Source organism: Pezoporus flaviventris, unplaced genomic scaffold (assembly GCF_033815535.1).
Source record: "Pezoporus flaviventris isolate CSIRO_AGI_PZ_B2104156 unplaced genomic scaffold, CSIRO_AGI_Pfla_v1 ptg000002l, whole genome shotgun sequence".
NCBI lineage: Eukaryota > Metazoa > Chordata > Aves > Psittaciformes > Psittacidae > Pezoporus > Pezoporus flaviventris.
Genome location: NW_026892550.1, coordinates 59,659,831 through 59,676,396, shown reverse-complemented (window position 1 = coordinate 59,676,396; position 16,566 = coordinate 59,659,831). Strand labels below are relative to the sequence as shown.

The following is a 16,566-nucleotide window of genomic DNA, read 5'->3' as shown; positions in this document are numbered from 1 at the left end:
CTGTGGAAGAGAGTTTCTGGACATGCCAAGGCTGGCAAAGTGGAGAAGAGCACGTGCACACTTGGGTGGCTGAGGGTGCATGAGGGCCACAGAACCATACCATAGGGCTAGCTCACCTTCCCAAAGCTGAATGATGCCCTCTATCAGACTCACAAGCTGCGGAGGCAAGGCGCTGCAGTGCACTCTCCAGGCAGGACACGACATTTAACTGCAAGCTCTTCGCATCATTCTGAATGCTGCACCAAGTTAAAGCACAATTTAGCTAACTTCACATGGCACAGATCAAAGAAAGTGGCTAACTCCTTTTTTTTGCCCATGAAAAAATGAGGTTGAAGTACTGCATACTGAACAATCCATCTGCATAGAGCAGCCTGGAGCTACTGTTAGGAGTACATCTCTCCCCGGCAAAGAGTGGGTAGTGATGCCAGACCCTACACTCTGCGCCAGCATGGCTTAGTGGCGCAAAAATCTTTGATGAAGTTCATTCATGACCTGGCCCACGACAGCAGAACAGTAGGCTGGGCTGCAGCATGTGTCAAATGTCAAGCGTCTGCAGGTATGCTCTGAAGTACAGTAATTCCCCTCTAACACAACAGGGAATTCCCTGTTAAAGAGAAAACATTTCTTTTAGCACGTAAAAAGATTTAAAATACGGAAAGCTCACTTCTCACACTTGAACCTATGAGAAGTGGATATTACCAATGCTATAGAACCAAGATATGACTTAGGAAGGCCACGAAAATTCCTTCTGTCCCTACTGCTTGAGAGCACACTGAACTAAAAACACTTCCTTCATGGAAGAAGTTCATGTTAAATGCAGTAAGCATTACAGTTAAGTTCATTGGTAGAAATTCCTTTTGTTTTACAACCAATGAAATCACTTACTTGTCAAATACCAAGAATGCAGTAGCAACCCAGGTGCTCATCAGCCAAGAACGTGGTAGGCCCATCTTCATCAGAGCCTGCTTTTCAGTTAGAGAACTGTTAGCCACCATGGTTGGCATGTAATTAACTGCCAACATGAAAACCCACATTCTTTAGCATTAACAGCTTAGAAAGGGTACAAAAATGGATTTAACAAAAAATATTTCAGCATTTGGGGATCTTAGGCTGTTTCTCACGAGATACGGTCAAGTTCTGCTCTAGTAGTCATTCTCTCCTAGGGGAAGATGATTTAAACTGGATTTTGATACTTCCTCCTCTTCCACAGTCCTTACCAGCACCACTTATATAATTTTCTGTGTGCTTTCTCTATATCAGTACAGCCTATTCTTCTACACACTGCCAAATTCTGCAGGCCTCACACTCTGCAATGACACATATAAAGCAAAACAGAATAAACAAAGACACATGATTTCAAACTGCATCATTGTGGATGACTGTACTCGGGTTCAGAAAGCAAAACCGTATAGCAAGGTATAGAAATTTACTCCTCATGACAATACAGAAACATGTAACTCATTAGTTACCACTCCTATGTTAAAAATGTTTATTCAGCTGCAAATGTTGTCCTTCCAACAAATGCAAAACAGCTTTTTGGTGGTAAATAGCAGGTATTTATTTGAAATGAAAAAAATACTTCAGTACCTGAACTATTGCATTTAATCATGTATTGTTGTAATTGTGTTACTCTACCTTTTTGCATTGGAGACAAATATACAATGAACATTCAGATATCACAGATTGCACACTAGATAGTAAATCGTCAGGCCTTTTACGTAACCACCAAAAAACAAATATTGGATTCTGCAATATAGTACAAAATTCCACACTCCAGTCTTAGCCAGTTATCTTCAATTTACTCCTGATGCTGTACAAATAAATGGCCATTTAACTAGGGCTTACAAGTTAATAACAGGACAAAAAAAATATACATTGCACTGACACAAAAAGTCAGCTGTGTTAATAGTCATGCAACAAGTAACCAAACTTGCTGAAATTAAAAATACTTTCTAAAAACAGTTTTAACTGCATAAGTATTTTATACACAGTTCATTTACTGAAACAAAAGGAGTCTTTAAAATGATACAAAGCAAATATAAGTTTCTACCAATTTTATACATAAGAAAGTGCAAAATAACTTATCTAAAGTGTTTTGCTATTGATGAATGTGGGCTGGAGGCAGCCAACCCCCTCTCATAAGCATGACATTACAGTTGCACACTACATACGAATGTTAAGAGTACATGAATAAGTATACTACAAAGAACAAGGCAGGAGAAGACGTGAGGTACTTGCAGAGAATACAGTCTACTAATGTTAGTGTACATGAGTATATTTTTGTTCAACAGATTTTTACATGGAAAACAAAGCAAGTATTTGCATTAGAAGCTTGAAAGAAATGGAAAAAAACCCACTCCCAAGTGAACAAAACAGTTGCCCACAGCACCAGCTGCCAGAGGAAATAAGAGCAGGTGTGTTTTTTCCCCTCCACCTCCTACAAGCAAGAACATGGGATTTGGGACAGCGCCTTGGAAGAATTAAGTCAAGAGGGCTGTGGTGATTTATTTCCAAAGGGTAAACTGGGACTCACCTCCTCACTACTGAACTTGTAAAAGATAGTGACCTTGGTGTTTTTAGTATGCTGCCAAACAGCAAAAGCATTGAACAACACCCCTACAATGTGCTTATGTAGCTGAACACAGCCAACTACCTCTTCACTAATGGCCCACTACCTTTATGACCCCCATTAGTGCTATATGCCAACTGTTTGCTTTAGTGTTTAAATTTTATCAGTGTTACTGTAATAAACCTAGTTTTTATCAGGATTTGATTATGTGGCTGTACAAGTTCTAGTCTGTAGAAAAAGAAGACTTCCCTAAATTTTGGGTTGAAATCTGGAGGCAAGGGGAAGAAAACTCTGTGGACTCAAAGGCATTTCAGAGTTGTTAAAACAGCCTTTTCTTCAAACTGAAAACGTTAAGGCCACTAGCCTGTCTTCTGAACTATGCTGGTTTCGCATCATTTTGGGAAGGGTGAAGGCAACGTTAGAGAGAACAGCTGAACACAGGAATTCCAGTGCTCCGCACACGCTTACTGAGGACTTCCTTCCTGTTTCTAGGGACAAGTCTGTCAGAGTAGCCACGCAGCATGGCTACTTGATCATCACTCTTTGGATCTATTTGGGTCAGCTAATCTCAACAAACCTGCATTTACTCAACAGTGTGCAAGGGCTCTAGAAAAGCCTTTCTGTTCATTTGGGGACCTAGTATACATACCAAAACAGGAATATATCTCATTTTACAGACCAGCACATACATAATAAACAAACATGTATCAAAATACATATTTAACCTTCAGTGCATAAACATGTGATACCAGGGTAAATAGTTAAGTGGTCAGGATTAACTGCTAAAGGCTCAAATCAAGAGAAGACAGATGTGCTCCTGCAGTGCCAAGGACCTTCTGAAAGGGGTCACACCACCACAGAGGGTCTGGCATATTTGATGGTGCAATTCCAACAACAGTGATGTTTCCAATCATCTCAGGACCAGAGTCTGCCCAAATCATCCCAAGTGAAGGATTATCTCATTTTGAGTGAAGACGCTCACTGAAGTACTAGCAGACCAAAAGCAGGACCACCTATCTTCTGTTGGTTTGAGTCACATCCTTACCGCTATTTAAAAGAATCATTATGAATATACCTAGATCCGTTTGTCACCCATTTACAAAATATATACACATACATTAAAAAAACAAAACCAAACCAAACATCAGCCTGTCCCCTGCCCTCCCCTCCCTCCCACCCCCAACCAAAAACCCACTGGCAAGACCTCATTCAGAAATTAAGTCCATGGGCCCATCTGATGCACGTGTTCCAATCCCAGTGGATATCAGCGTCTCTACTTCATCCCATATGTAGTGCAAAATAAATGACAGAGTAGTAAAAAAATACTGCAATTAAATTCATATTTGAACTTAAAAACTATAATGGAAATCTACTGCTGTCCTCAAGTTGATGCCATGTGCTGAAACACAAAGATAGCTCTTAGGAGCATTTCTGACATGACTAATATCACCCTGTTTTAGAGCAATGTCTATTGTTCCAGAAGTTTTTTTGCAAACAAGCTACAGAACAACAGCGGTTAAAAGTTTATGCAACAAGGAATTCATTCTGTACCTATATGCAAGCCAACTGCTCTTGACTAAAGATAAAAGCTGGTTCTTGCACTGCATGAATCAGCTACTAATGAACATTGAGTAATTAACAAAACTGCAGCTCTGACATATGTATAAAAGAGGCCTTATTAAATATGAACAACACTGAGGTGGTAAATAGTTTGGTATAAAATGCAACACAAGTGTACAATTTAGTTCCTGGTTATCTTACAGCTAGAATAAAATACTCCAAGTCCTATTCTCAAAAATGTTTTCTTTTGAAAAAAATCCATGTAATTCTATGAACAGCCTCACTTCAGATACTGTGGGCAACTGAAAGAACAAACATGCACAGACTGGATTTTTAACAGAAATACGCATAACGCCTTAGAATCTTTTTTTTTTTAACATTCATATTTAAATTGATGAGATAAAGATGCCACACAAAGTATAGTGGTTAATCTGAAGTCCCATGTAACAGGCAGTTAAGTTCATATTTAGATAAAAAGGCCGTTATACCTATTTACAATATACACAGCTGCTTGCGAAGAAGGCAGATTTACAACTATCTTCTAAAAAGCCTTCCCCTCCCCCCAATTAAGATGACTAGCTCTACAAAAACAAGACAAGAATGGGTGTTTAGGATTAGTGAGGATTTTCTCAATAGCCACGTCAACATGGGTTTAGGGGTTGACAGTTCTATTGTGGTTATTAGCAATGTCTTCCTGGGCCTTGCTCTTCACTTAATTATGCCATTAGCTTCATTTAACTTCTGTCAACACAGATCAACTCAATGATCCCTTTTTACTTATAGTGCTTAAAACTCAGTATAAACTTAAGTGTAAACAGACAGTATTCTAATCCCTTCTGATCACTGCACAATACTCTCACTAGTTCTTGGAGTGACTGTGGGGCTGGATGGAGTCCCTGCTTGCCAGGACCCCATCAGTTTCTGGGCCCCTCCTCTGAACCCCTCTCATGCTGCAGGTTGTAGAAGCAGTTCTGGCAGACTCGGACTGGGGATGAAATCTTCAGACGCTTGATTTCAGATTGAAACCTACTGCACCTGCAGAGGAAAACCAAACATGGCTGTGAACACAGGTCCTCTCCCAGCCTCGTTATTTTTTATTGAGGTGTGGAAATTATCACCATGACTTCACATACCAGAAAACTGTCCACACTTATCTTGACAAAGAAATGCAACACCGTGTGGCAGAAGAAGAATTTAAGTTATATGATCACCACAGAATCCACACAATGACTGCATGAGAGGTAGCTTAAAAACAGTTGTTGTCACCAGTGCAGACTCAAAGTACAGCCACAGATAAGAGATGCCATCTCTGACCTGGTGGACTCCCACCTCAGTTCCTGTGTAAGGGGAGCTCATATACATCCTCCCTGTCAAACATTTTCCCTGTCTGATGCTGTATGCTACTGGCTCCTAAATCAGCATCCTGACAGTCCTGAGCACATGTTTACTAGTTGCTGTAAAAGAGGCTTGTTCGGTTTGTGGGGCTTTTATATTTGGTTGGTTTTGGGGGTTTGCTTGGGGTTTCTGTTTGTTTTTTTTTCTTTTTCTTTGCTAAGTTCTTTTGTCTAGTATTTCCCAGAAGAACAATAGGGAGCTTTTCAAAGCTGCAAGCAGATTACCAGATTACATTCTCTCCTGATACCTATCTTGCTCACTCAGTCTACCTTTCAAAATTCCTCCATGGGAGTTTGATTTTTTCAGTATCAGTTCAATTTTGGTTAAGGAAACCTCAGTCTTTTGGCAGAATTCTGTGGTGTGCAACAGCTTAACCCAGCCCGACATTCTGTACAGAAAAGAGCCCAAAGACAACTGTTAGCTGGCTTACTTCTGGCAGAAGAGTTGTCCACAGTTTCTGCAGTGGTGACGCCTCTCAGTGAGTGAAAAGCGGACTGAGCAGCCCGAGCAGCTGTCTCCCCCCTCGTCCTTCACCCAGTGATCCGCTGCAGACCGGCCAGGCTGATCACTCACAGACCAGCTGAACACTCTACCTCGACCATCCCCAATCAGAATTCTGCTGTGATCCCTACGAGAAAAAAACAAAAGCATTCCTGCAATGAATCTGGCACAGTAACACGTAGACACCAATGACCAATTTTACCTATGTAATATGTTAAACTACTGGCATAGTAACTAATGTGCAAATTAGCCTGGCCTGAGTGAGAGACGGAGCTATAACCACACTGTGTAACAAAATACAGCTGGATAAGTCTATTTTAGTATTTTTCTTTATCCAGTCCTTGAACAAGACTGCCCTAAGCAGAAGCAGCACAAAGTTCTGTTTGGTTTGCACTGCTTCTCGCTGACAGCAATGAGAAAAAGTGTTTCAAGCAATTGCTTGTGAGCTACTTACTTAGAGATGCCCAGTGCAGTGATTTCTGCTGGATGTGCGTTGTCTTTGCGATCAAATGCTGTGTGCATAGTTAGCTTGCTTCTAAACACCAACTGACGCTCCCATCTGTATCCTAGAAATGAGCGGGAAGTAGGAAAGGAAAAAGCAAATTTGATTGTTCTTTTTTGTTCCCTTCTCCCCCAACACACCTGTGCGTGTGATTTTGTAAAAAGGAAATAAAACTCTCTGTGACTCAAGTTTCACTCAGGGAAAACGTATTTTCAACTGCTCCCCAGTGCATGTAAGAAGAGGATACAAAACAATGCACAGAACTCCTGCTTTCTCCAAGTTCAGTTGGGTGCTGCAGAGAATGGTGACAAAGTGCCCTGTACCAACGTCCGGCATGACTGGGATAGAGCTTCACTTTTTATTTTAATTATTTTATTTTCTTTTTAAAGTAAGGACTCAGATTTCCAACTGTCACTGATTTTCTTCATAAAACCTCATATGATGCTGTGTTTGGGTAGGTGACTAAAACAGTTCTGGTGACATACCAATGTTCTGGCTGTTGTTCAGCAGTACTTGTACAGTGTCAAGGGTTTCTCTTTTTCCCCTACTCTGCTCTGCCTCTCACCTCCTGTGACGGGTTTGGAGGTGTGCAATAAATTGGGAAGGACAAAAGCTGGGCAGCTGCCTCAAACTGACCAAAGGGATATTCCACACCATATAACATCATGCCCAGCAATAAAACCGATCAGAGGGGCCCTTGGGAGAGACAGCCATTTGCTCAGAGAATGGCTGGTGATCATTCTGCTTGTGGGAGGTGGTGAGTGACTCCCTTTGCATCACTCACTTTGTCTTTTGCTTATTAGACTATCCTTATCTCAACTTTTGAGTTCCCCTGCTTTTGGCCTTTCTATTCTGACCCTCATCCTGCTCCAGGGGGTTGTGCTAGTGTCCTGGGTTCAGCAGTAGCAGTCATTTTTTCTCCTTCTTGGTAGCTGGTGCAGCACTGTGTTTTGACTTTCAGCCTGGGAACGGCGCTGATAACACTGATGTTTCAGTTACTGCTGAAATGTTTGGTCTGACCAAGGACTTTCTGAGCCTCATGATCTGCCAGGGAGGAGGGGAAGCCAGGAGGAAGCAGAGACAGGACACCTGACCCAAGCTAGCCAAAGAGGTATTCCGTACCACAGCACGTCATGCCCAGTATGTAACTGAGAATTACCCGGAAGGGCTAGGGCACTGTGGGGTTGGAGGAGGTATTGGTCGGTGCTTGGTCAGGTTAGGTGGGGTGGGGCGAGTTATCGGTTGGCTGGTGCTGAGGTGTTGTACACTCTTCCCTTGTTATTTCCTTTATCATTGTTATTATTGGTGGTAGCAGTAGTGATTTGTGTTATACCTTAGTTACTAAACTGTTCTTATCTCAACCTGTGGGAGTTGCATTCTTTTGATTCTCCTTCCCATCCCTCCAGGAGCAGGGGGAGGGCAAAAAGGGGGGGGAGTGAGAGAGCGACTGCGTGATTTATGGCTGACTTTGTTTAAACCATGACAGCTGGTGAGCGAGTGGCTTAGCTGCTGGCCAGGGTAAACTGACCACAGCTTCTCAGGGAAAGCTTAAACAACATGCAACCTTTGCACACTATCTTTTCACTGACCATTTTGGAATTTATCAGCCCACCCTGCTCAAAGCTGCACAGACACAAACTTCCTTACGGGTCAGTTCTGACAGTACATTTATCAGACAAAGGAAGTTCTTTTACCTGGTTTAAGCTTGCTGTAGTGCCGTGCTTCAGCATAGCTGGTGTGTGGGTGATTAACCTGAGCATGGGGATGCATTCTTGCTTGTCCCTCAGAATAATTCACGAAGATAAAGCCATCTTTTTCATCCAAGCTGAGCTGATCTGACCAACGCCTGGAGTCATCAGAGCCGCTGTCTGCTGACCATGCTGCTGCTGCTCTGTTTGATGATGACCTAGGCCTGTGGCTGGTGCTGCTTGGTTGACTCTGGCTCTCCTGTGGTTTCGCGTCCTGGCCTATGCATGTATCATCTGCCTCGGAGTCACTGCTGTCCTCTTCATGGGCTTCCTGTCCTGGATTCACCCAGCAGGGAGAAGACATTGTTAGCAAGGCTGCTTAGAGCCTGAGCTGTTTCTGTATTCTGCTCCAACATTACCTACAATCCAACAGGTACCACCATAGCATGACTAGAGGGAAAGTGCAACACAGGCATCTCAAAGCTTTTGCAGAGATTCAGCTCCTGCCAGTAATCACACTATCCATCTTTTTTGCACTAGTCTGTCAGAAAACAGCATGCCTTAACTGAAGCTGTTTCCTATGATAGTCCATCCATGGTAGGCTATGATAGAGCAGATAGAATAAGCAAAGATTTCAAAAATGCTCAAGTTAGCACAACCAAATCCTGCTGCCTTTCAGAAGGATTTACACAAGTAGACACAGTCATCTATGCTGGAAGCCTGGTTGACTGAGAAACATGATGCAGATTTGTTAATAACAGATCTGTTAATAATGCAAAAAAGCAACTGCCAAAGGTATTTACATTCCTAATGACACTGGAAAAAAACCCCGAAACACCAAAACTGTATTTATATAATAATCACTAATAAATATAATATAATCCAGACCCAAATCCAGATCATATCTTCTATATGAAGAGGGCAAAAAAGGAGACAAGATGGCTAAAAGAAACACCTATCAAAAGATCAAAATCTTCCAAGCAGGGGAAATGATATGACCAGCATTCCTGTCTAAACAGCATACAGTTCCATCAGTATTTTTTTAACTCTGCTGTTATGCCGTAATTCCACTGAAAAATAAAGAAAAACAGTCTAGCTTTTGCACAATGGTAGCATCCATTGGGTTCATCAATAGCAGAAACAACCACACAGAGAAAGTTCAGACTTCACAGAAAAAAAATCAGCTATGATGGGTATGATTTGTTCTTATTCATAGCAGTAAGAAACTACCATAAGCAAGGTGGTGAAAAAGGAACTCAGATGCTCTATTTATTATGCCCACTGGATGTCTATTGTCTTTTGAGACAAAATCCTTATTGTCCATTCTGCACTTTATAACCACATGGTTTTACCTACGTATAGCAAAGATCAGATAAAAGACAAATACTGAACACTTGTTGGGAGACATACCTATTTGTGCTTCCTGACAATCCTCTTGCATTTCCAGCATCTCTACAGGCTCTGGAGCTGGTGTTTCTGGTACTTGCAAAAACTCCATCCGCCAGAACTGGAGGGACAGGCAATAAGTAAATTGTCACGTACTGGACTCTTAACTTTCTGCAGAGCTACTTCTAGAGTTAAGATGTCTTACTGGAACCGTGCATTTGCACTGGCAGCACAAGAGATAGGTTACATATTCATACTAAGCCCTGTTTTCTGGGGCTAGATACTATAAGAGAACATCTGTATTTATGCCTGAATCACAAGTGAACAAGTCTTGTGCTGTTATTTAACTTGAGCTGTTAAAACAAAAAAATCCATTCCACTCAGCAATCCAACAAACAGACTCTGGGTTAAGGCAGACCTAGAACTGCACACAGCAAAGTACTGAAAACCAGGTTAAACTCACAGTGAACAGAAATGCCAGTAAGTTCCTTTTTTCTTTCTAGGCAGAAAGATGAATTGCCTCAAGGTGTGTAGGACAAAAATGGTGAATGAAGCTACAATCTCCAGGCATGAAAGGTGGAGACCAAAAGGTAACCAAAACAGAGCAGGAAGGAAAACGTATGCTGCTGGATACTGCTTGCCACGGGTGCATTGACAAGGAGAAAGAAAACTGAAAGACTGCATAGGATTACAGCTCACTGAAAGTGTTTTCCATGAATCTTCAATGTCCATCTAACTTGTGGAGAGGATACAGTGCACCACCTTCTGCAGAAATGCCACAACTGGTTCCAGCACCAAAAGCAGTCTACATCATCTACCCAGCCTAGACTTCCTCCTTCCTCCAGGACTAATTGTTCAGGCAGAGGACTGTTTTTGGTACCAGTGAGGACACTGCGTTGCATAGACATGATTTCTCTAACTACTGCCACTACTAAGGTTTAAACTCAATTTTACAAGCAGTGATTCCTGGTACTTACCCGGACAACCCCGTCTGAATGTCCCGTTACTATGACATTCTGGGTGTCCCACTCATTCATCTCTGACACAAAGCAACACATTATCTGCTGGCTTCGGCCAGTGAAAGTGTTTACACTTGCAGTAGGGCTGCCATTAATGCTCCATACATGGATGTAGGTGCCAGCACATGATACAATATCACCCTGAAAAGACAAATAACACTTCCATATTTCAATACAAGTCTCAGGTTTTCTTCAGCAAAAATGTAAGACAGGTTCACTTATAAAACTAGTTCAGGTATCAACACTGGCATTTGTCAAACTGAGTTTGGCCACCTCAACAAATCTTTAAGATATACATTTTCTTAAAATTGTACACAGAAAAACAGACTTAGTAGCCATCTATTTGTTGTGTTTACAGCATACAATGAGAAGACAAATTCTGCCACTTTTCACAGCATAAAACCCTAACAGCATATTTTCAGTACTTTTTTTTCTCAGTTTTCAGACTCTGCTCGTGTTGACTCTGCTCTTTTTTTTCCTCTTTCTGATGGTGGGACAAACATGTACCACCATAAATTTCATTTGCTTCCTTATTGGGAAGAGAGCAAGAGATGGTCCAAACTAGCATACAGGGGAAACAGGCACTGCAGTTTAAAGCACTGGCAACACTCCAACTGCCAGACTACTAGCAGCTAATAAACTGTGCCTCTTGCTATTGCCTTCCTTGCATTACAGCTGCGTTTTATTTCAACCACTACATCTGCTACAGTTACAAAATGTTCCATCCAGCCCTGATGGACAGCTACACAAAGTTTCAACTCAGGCAAATTCTTTGACATGCATGGGAATTGGAGAAATGGCAACCTGTAACTTATAGGACCACCAGGGGACAAGCTTTGAGGACATGTCTGTTTCTGCTACAAATGTCATTGCAACTTCATCTTCTGCTTGCTTTAAATCAAGCGTAACAGAACAGCAGTCAACCAAGTTCACATATCAAAATATTTTCTTAGCTCCTGTGGCAGGTTTGACAATGCACTTTGAACGCTACACTAGCTATACTTCTGCTAGCTCTGTTAAGAAGCCCTTCCAAGCTCAAACTACTCTGCATGGAATAAACCCACATGGGTCTCTTGCCAAAAGATGCTAATTATTCCCTAAACCAGCTAATTGACTTATAGATGAGTTATACAAGTTTTGCAAGCTAACAGAAGAGCCTAGTTTGTTTTTCTTTGTTTTAACAGCTTCTGACTCTTGCTACTGTTTCCACTGCACATCAGTGAACGGTATTTGGTTCTTACCGTTAATTCATTTATACACAGTGCTGAAACTGGAGCCTTGTGACCTCGAAGCTGTGTTAGAAAAGAGAGTTTATTCAAATCCCAGATGATGCAGGTGCGATCCCGAGATCCACTCACAATTATGTGATAAGCTAGTGATGCTGTTAAGCATGTGACAGTGTCAGTATGACCCAGTAATGCCTGCAAAATGCAAAAAGAGAGGAACAAGGTGCAATCAGGAGAGAGCACAAAGATTACTATGTTAAACCCACCTATCTGAAAAGATTGAGATAATGTAAACATGAATATTCTACCAAAAGATGCAACTGACTTACAAGTATTCAGTTGGCAACTATTTTTCTAATTGAAAATGATAGAAGTAATATTTTTTCCCATTTAAAAAGTACTTTCACAAAACTGAATTTCAAGAATCTAATGTTTCATAGCCTTCTACTGAAAAAAATCACCAGAATAAATTTCCAGCCCATTCTGCATCCTCCATCTGCATCAGTAGCCTGGTTTACAGGGTCAGTATGTGCTCCAGGATGCACCTGAAATTACATTCTGAAAACAAAATATATTTGTAAATATAAAATGGCTCCTGTATAAGCTTCTACTGATGATTAAAAAGGGATAAAAGAGCCAAGAAACAGCGGCAACCAAAAAGGCAAATTGGAAGGAGAAGAAAGTTACAAGCATCTACTTGTATTAGACCCTGCTTTTACATTTTAGACTTAACCTAACCATTAGAACAGGAGTCTGCAACACAGTCAGATTACTGCAGTTTACTCAGTTACAAATCATTGGCTACAAAGTACGAAAAAATTTTACTTCGATATGCTGCCCTGAAATTTAAGATACAATGTTTGATCTTGCACTGCTCTAAATCAAATACTCGGGAAATACAGCTTTGGACAGCTGCTGGAGACTGTATAAGGGAAGTTATTAAACAGTTCTCTAAATTTCTTGTCTTAAGTTTGAGTGGAAGCTTTCCTCTGAAAATGCTAACAGGAACAGTAAAACTTAACCTAGCTACTTATGAACAATGATACACAGCTTCTGGAATATTTTAAGGTAGTTTTAGGTAGCTTTTTCTTACATGTTGTTTGTGGGTGGGTTTTATGGTTTTGGGGTTTGGTGGTGTTTTGTTTTGGTTTTTTTGGTCATTGTTTCGGGTTCTTTTTTGGTTTCATTTTTGTTTTTTTTTAGTAAACACACAAGACTTTGCAGTCAGCTGCAACAGACTTTGAAGCTCAGGTGCCTGTTTGTTAGATTAAAAGTTGATGTTTTGAATTAACAAAACAATTTAAGGTGATCCCGAACAAGTATAGAATAGAATCATAGAATCATAGAATCATAGAATAGTTAGGGTTGGAAAGGACTTCAAGATGATCAGGTTCCAACCCCCCTGCCATGGGCAGGGACACCTCACACTAAACCATCTCACCCAAGGCTTTGTTCAACCTGGCCTTGAACGCTGCCAGGGATGGAGCATTCAAAACCTCCCTGGGCAACCCATTCCAGTGCCTCACCACTCTCACAGGAAAGAATTTCTTCCTTATATCCAATCTAAACTTCCCCTGTTTAAGTTTTAAGCCGTTACCCGTTGTCCTGTCACTACAGTCCCTAATGAAGAGTCCCTCTCCAGCACCCTTATAGGCCCCCTTCAGATACTGGAAGGCTGCTATGAGGTCTCCACGCAGCCTTCTCTTCTGCAGGCTGAACAGCCCCAACTTCCTCAGACTGTCTTTATACGGGAGGTGCTCCAGTCCCCTGATCATCCTCGTGGCCCTCCTCTGGACTTCTTCCAACAGTCCCACATCCTCTTTATGTTGAGGACACCAGAACTGCACACAATACTCCAGGTGAGGTCTCACGAGAGAAGAGTAGAGGGGCAGGATTGCCTCCTTCGATCTGCTGGTCACACTCCTTTTGATGCAGCCCAGCATACGGTTGGCTTTCTGGGCTGCAAGTGCACACTGAAGCCGGCTCAGGTCCATTTTCCCATCGACCAACACCCCCAAGTCCTTCTCCGCAGGGCTGCTCTGAATCTATTCTCTGCCCAACCTGTAGCTGTGCCTGGGATTCCTCCAACCCAGGTGTAGGACCTTGCAGTTGGCATGGTTAAACTACATCAGGTTGGCATCAGCCCACCTCACAAGTGTGTCAAGGTCCCTCTGGATGGCATTCCTTCCCTCCAGCGTATCAACTGAACCACATAGCTTTGTGTCATCAGCAAACTTGCTGATGTTGCACTCAATCCCACTGTCCATGTCACCAACAAAGATGTTGAACAGGACCGGTCCCAACACCGATCCCTGAGGGACACCACTCATTACTGGTCTCCAGCTGGACACTGAGCCATTGACCACAACTCTTTGCGTGTGGCCATCCAGCCAGTTCTTTATCCACTGAGTGGTCCCTCCATCAAATTGATGACTCTCCAATTTAGAGACAAAATTATAGCCTGCTCCATAGCATTAGGGCCAGAAAGAGCAATGTTTTGTGCAGAACTGTAATTTAAATATATAAATTTTTAAAGAAAAAGTAATTACAATTAAAAAGGAAAATGAACCTTTTAAGTCCCCTTCACTGCTCTCCCATACCCAGTTTTCAGATGCCTTTTATGTACAACACTGCAATAATGCAGATTTCACAAAACATACTTGTATAATTTTTTAACACTGCTACCAAATTTTCTCTCTCTAGAAAGTTCATGGCGAGCAACTATCTTTAAAAGTGATGCAATTTTAAAGACACATTTTGCCCGTTTTCAGTGCAGCTCAGTACCTTGACTACTCAGTTCTCCAAAAGTCTGCTGGACCTTTAGTTTCTCTACTGGACCATGGTTTCAAAGTTTACTATGTCAGCAATACCACTTTTATAATTCCTTTGGTCTTGTAACATAATTTACATAAAAAGCATCTTTATTGTGTTTTACCTGTTTCAGTGTGAGGGCTTTAGCTTTTTCTTTGGAGATGCCCATTTCCCACACACACACGGCTGTGCTTGTTCCTCCAGTGATAACTAGTTTGGGGTTGGGGCAAATGGCACACAGTATCTGACCCCATTCTGACAAACATTCATAAACGATTACTGCCTAAAAATAAAGAAAATAAAGAAGAATTACTTGCAAGATTCGTGTTCGGTAGGGTAAAAATAAAACCTGAGTGCCATTCACACGTGAAATAAATTTCCATTGTTAGATTTTGTTTCATTATAGAGTGCTAAGTACTAACTGCTTTCAGTACATTCAGCACTGAAACAAATGTCAGATTACAAACCTTGTCTGACTCGTAGGTACCCAGTCTACAGCTGAGGTCTGCATAGCCCCAAGCAAAAGTTTTATTCCATGTAGGTGGGATGAGAACTTTATTCTGTTCTACTGCCAGAATGCCTTTATCAGTACACACAATCTGTCCCACAGGCTCCTTGAGCTCTGAAAAAAAAAGATGGGGTTATGTTTTATTGCTATCTGATCCCATTAAACAGCTGATGTTCTGCGAAGCAGGATATCTGTATTGGCTATGTTATAGAAATCTTTTTTTCAACTGCAACAATGGCAACTTTTGCTACATTCCCAGCAAAAGTAGGGCTAAGCACCATGAGTAGTGGCGAGAACACCCAGAGGATCACAAATAGCTCTGATCCCACCTGTGATGATGCACAAGGTGTTCTTCAGACAAAACGTCTGTGATTGTACCATTTTTGGCACAGTTTTTGGTACCAATTTCAACATATTGGCCAAGCATTCCCACAGGCTACATTCCTGACTACAGCTCATGGTTTCCTGCCACATAACTTATCATTTCTTGGCACTGCAATACAGAATCCTTCTACTATGAAAATCACAAAAACTGAGGATAACACAGGCCCAGAAGCAATGTACCCCAAATACTGTTTCTTAAATTAAAACTTTAAAGAGGTGCTTTGGCCCAATTTTATCCCTCTGTTTTAGAAAAGTTATATTAAAGCAGTACAGATTTGGTCCTTCCCAAGTGCACTTTAAGGTAGTTAAGAACATAATCTTACACATTTAGGATATTTTATATTTGTCTTTCTCATAAAAGTACAGGCATTAAGAATATTAGAACTAAGCAAACATGGAAAAGGACAATCTTGCCAAAACTCTGAATGCTCTGGCAAAGAAACAGGAATAATTTCTGTGGTTTCACAGTTTACCTTTCACTGGGGCAAGAGATGGCCGCAGGTTGTCCAAATGATGGAAAAAAATCTTGTCACTTGTGGAACCAGGGGGCATAGAGGTTCCCACAACATCTCCATTCAGTCTGCTTCTAACACGCTTTGGTGGGTGTGGTTTTTTAAAGAGCTGAAATTCATCAAGGAATTAGTTAGCATAAAAAAAAAAATATCACAGGCTTGCAAGAGCACAAGCTGAAAAAGATCACAGTAGATCCAATTTACCTTCTAAAAATCCTGCAGGTCAGCAAACGTTACTTAACTGTTGTCAGTATTCGCTAATAACTTATGGTAACCATTTCAATATGACTTCAACAAATAATACAAAATCCAACAAGGATATAATGAACAAATTGGTTTTAAAGCTAACTCCAGTTGCAAAAGCAGTTGAAGTAAAGCAAGCAAAAATCCCAAAGTTGATGCAGAGCTCAGTATTCAATTATAACCTAGGACAAACTAATTTTTGGCTTTGACATTTTAAAGTTTCATTGGACAGAAAAAGAAAACCTTAACAAATGCCTAAGAG

At 41.3% G+C, this 16,566-nt stretch overlaps 1 protein-coding gene across 7 annotated transcripts in view; it reads right to left on the bottom strand.

Annotated features, from left to right (window-relative positions):
* Window positions 1-1,461: 1,461 nt before the first annotated feature.
* Window positions 1,462-16,566, bottom strand: part of WDFY3 (WD repeat and FYVE domain containing 3) — a 171,601-nt gene continuing 156,496 nt past the window's right edge. For all 7 annotated transcript variants that reach the window (XM_061440880.1, XM_061480382.1, XM_061440888.1 and 4 more), the window contains 10 exons: window positions 16,023-16,170; window positions 15,125-15,279; window positions 14,782-14,940; window positions 11,862-12,041; window positions 10,579-10,761; window positions 9,626-9,722; window positions 8,222-8,551; window positions 6,480-6,591; window positions 5,955-6,152; window positions 1,462-5,164 (listed from right to left, as the gene is read on the bottom strand). In XM_061440880.1, the coding sequence (XP_061296864.1) occupies window positions 5,044-5,164; window positions 5,955-6,152; window positions 6,480-6,591; window positions 8,222-8,551; window positions 9,626-9,722; window positions 10,579-10,761; window positions 11,862-12,041; window positions 14,782-14,940; window positions 15,125-15,279; window positions 16,023-16,170 (1,683 nt within the window). In that variant the 3' untranslated portion in view covers window positions 1,462-5,043. The remainder of the gene's footprint in view (window positions 5,165-5,954; window positions 6,153-6,479; window positions 6,592-8,221; window positions 8,552-9,625; window positions 9,723-10,578; window positions 10,762-11,861; window positions 12,042-14,781; window positions 14,941-15,124; window positions 15,280-16,022; window positions 16,171-16,566) is intronic.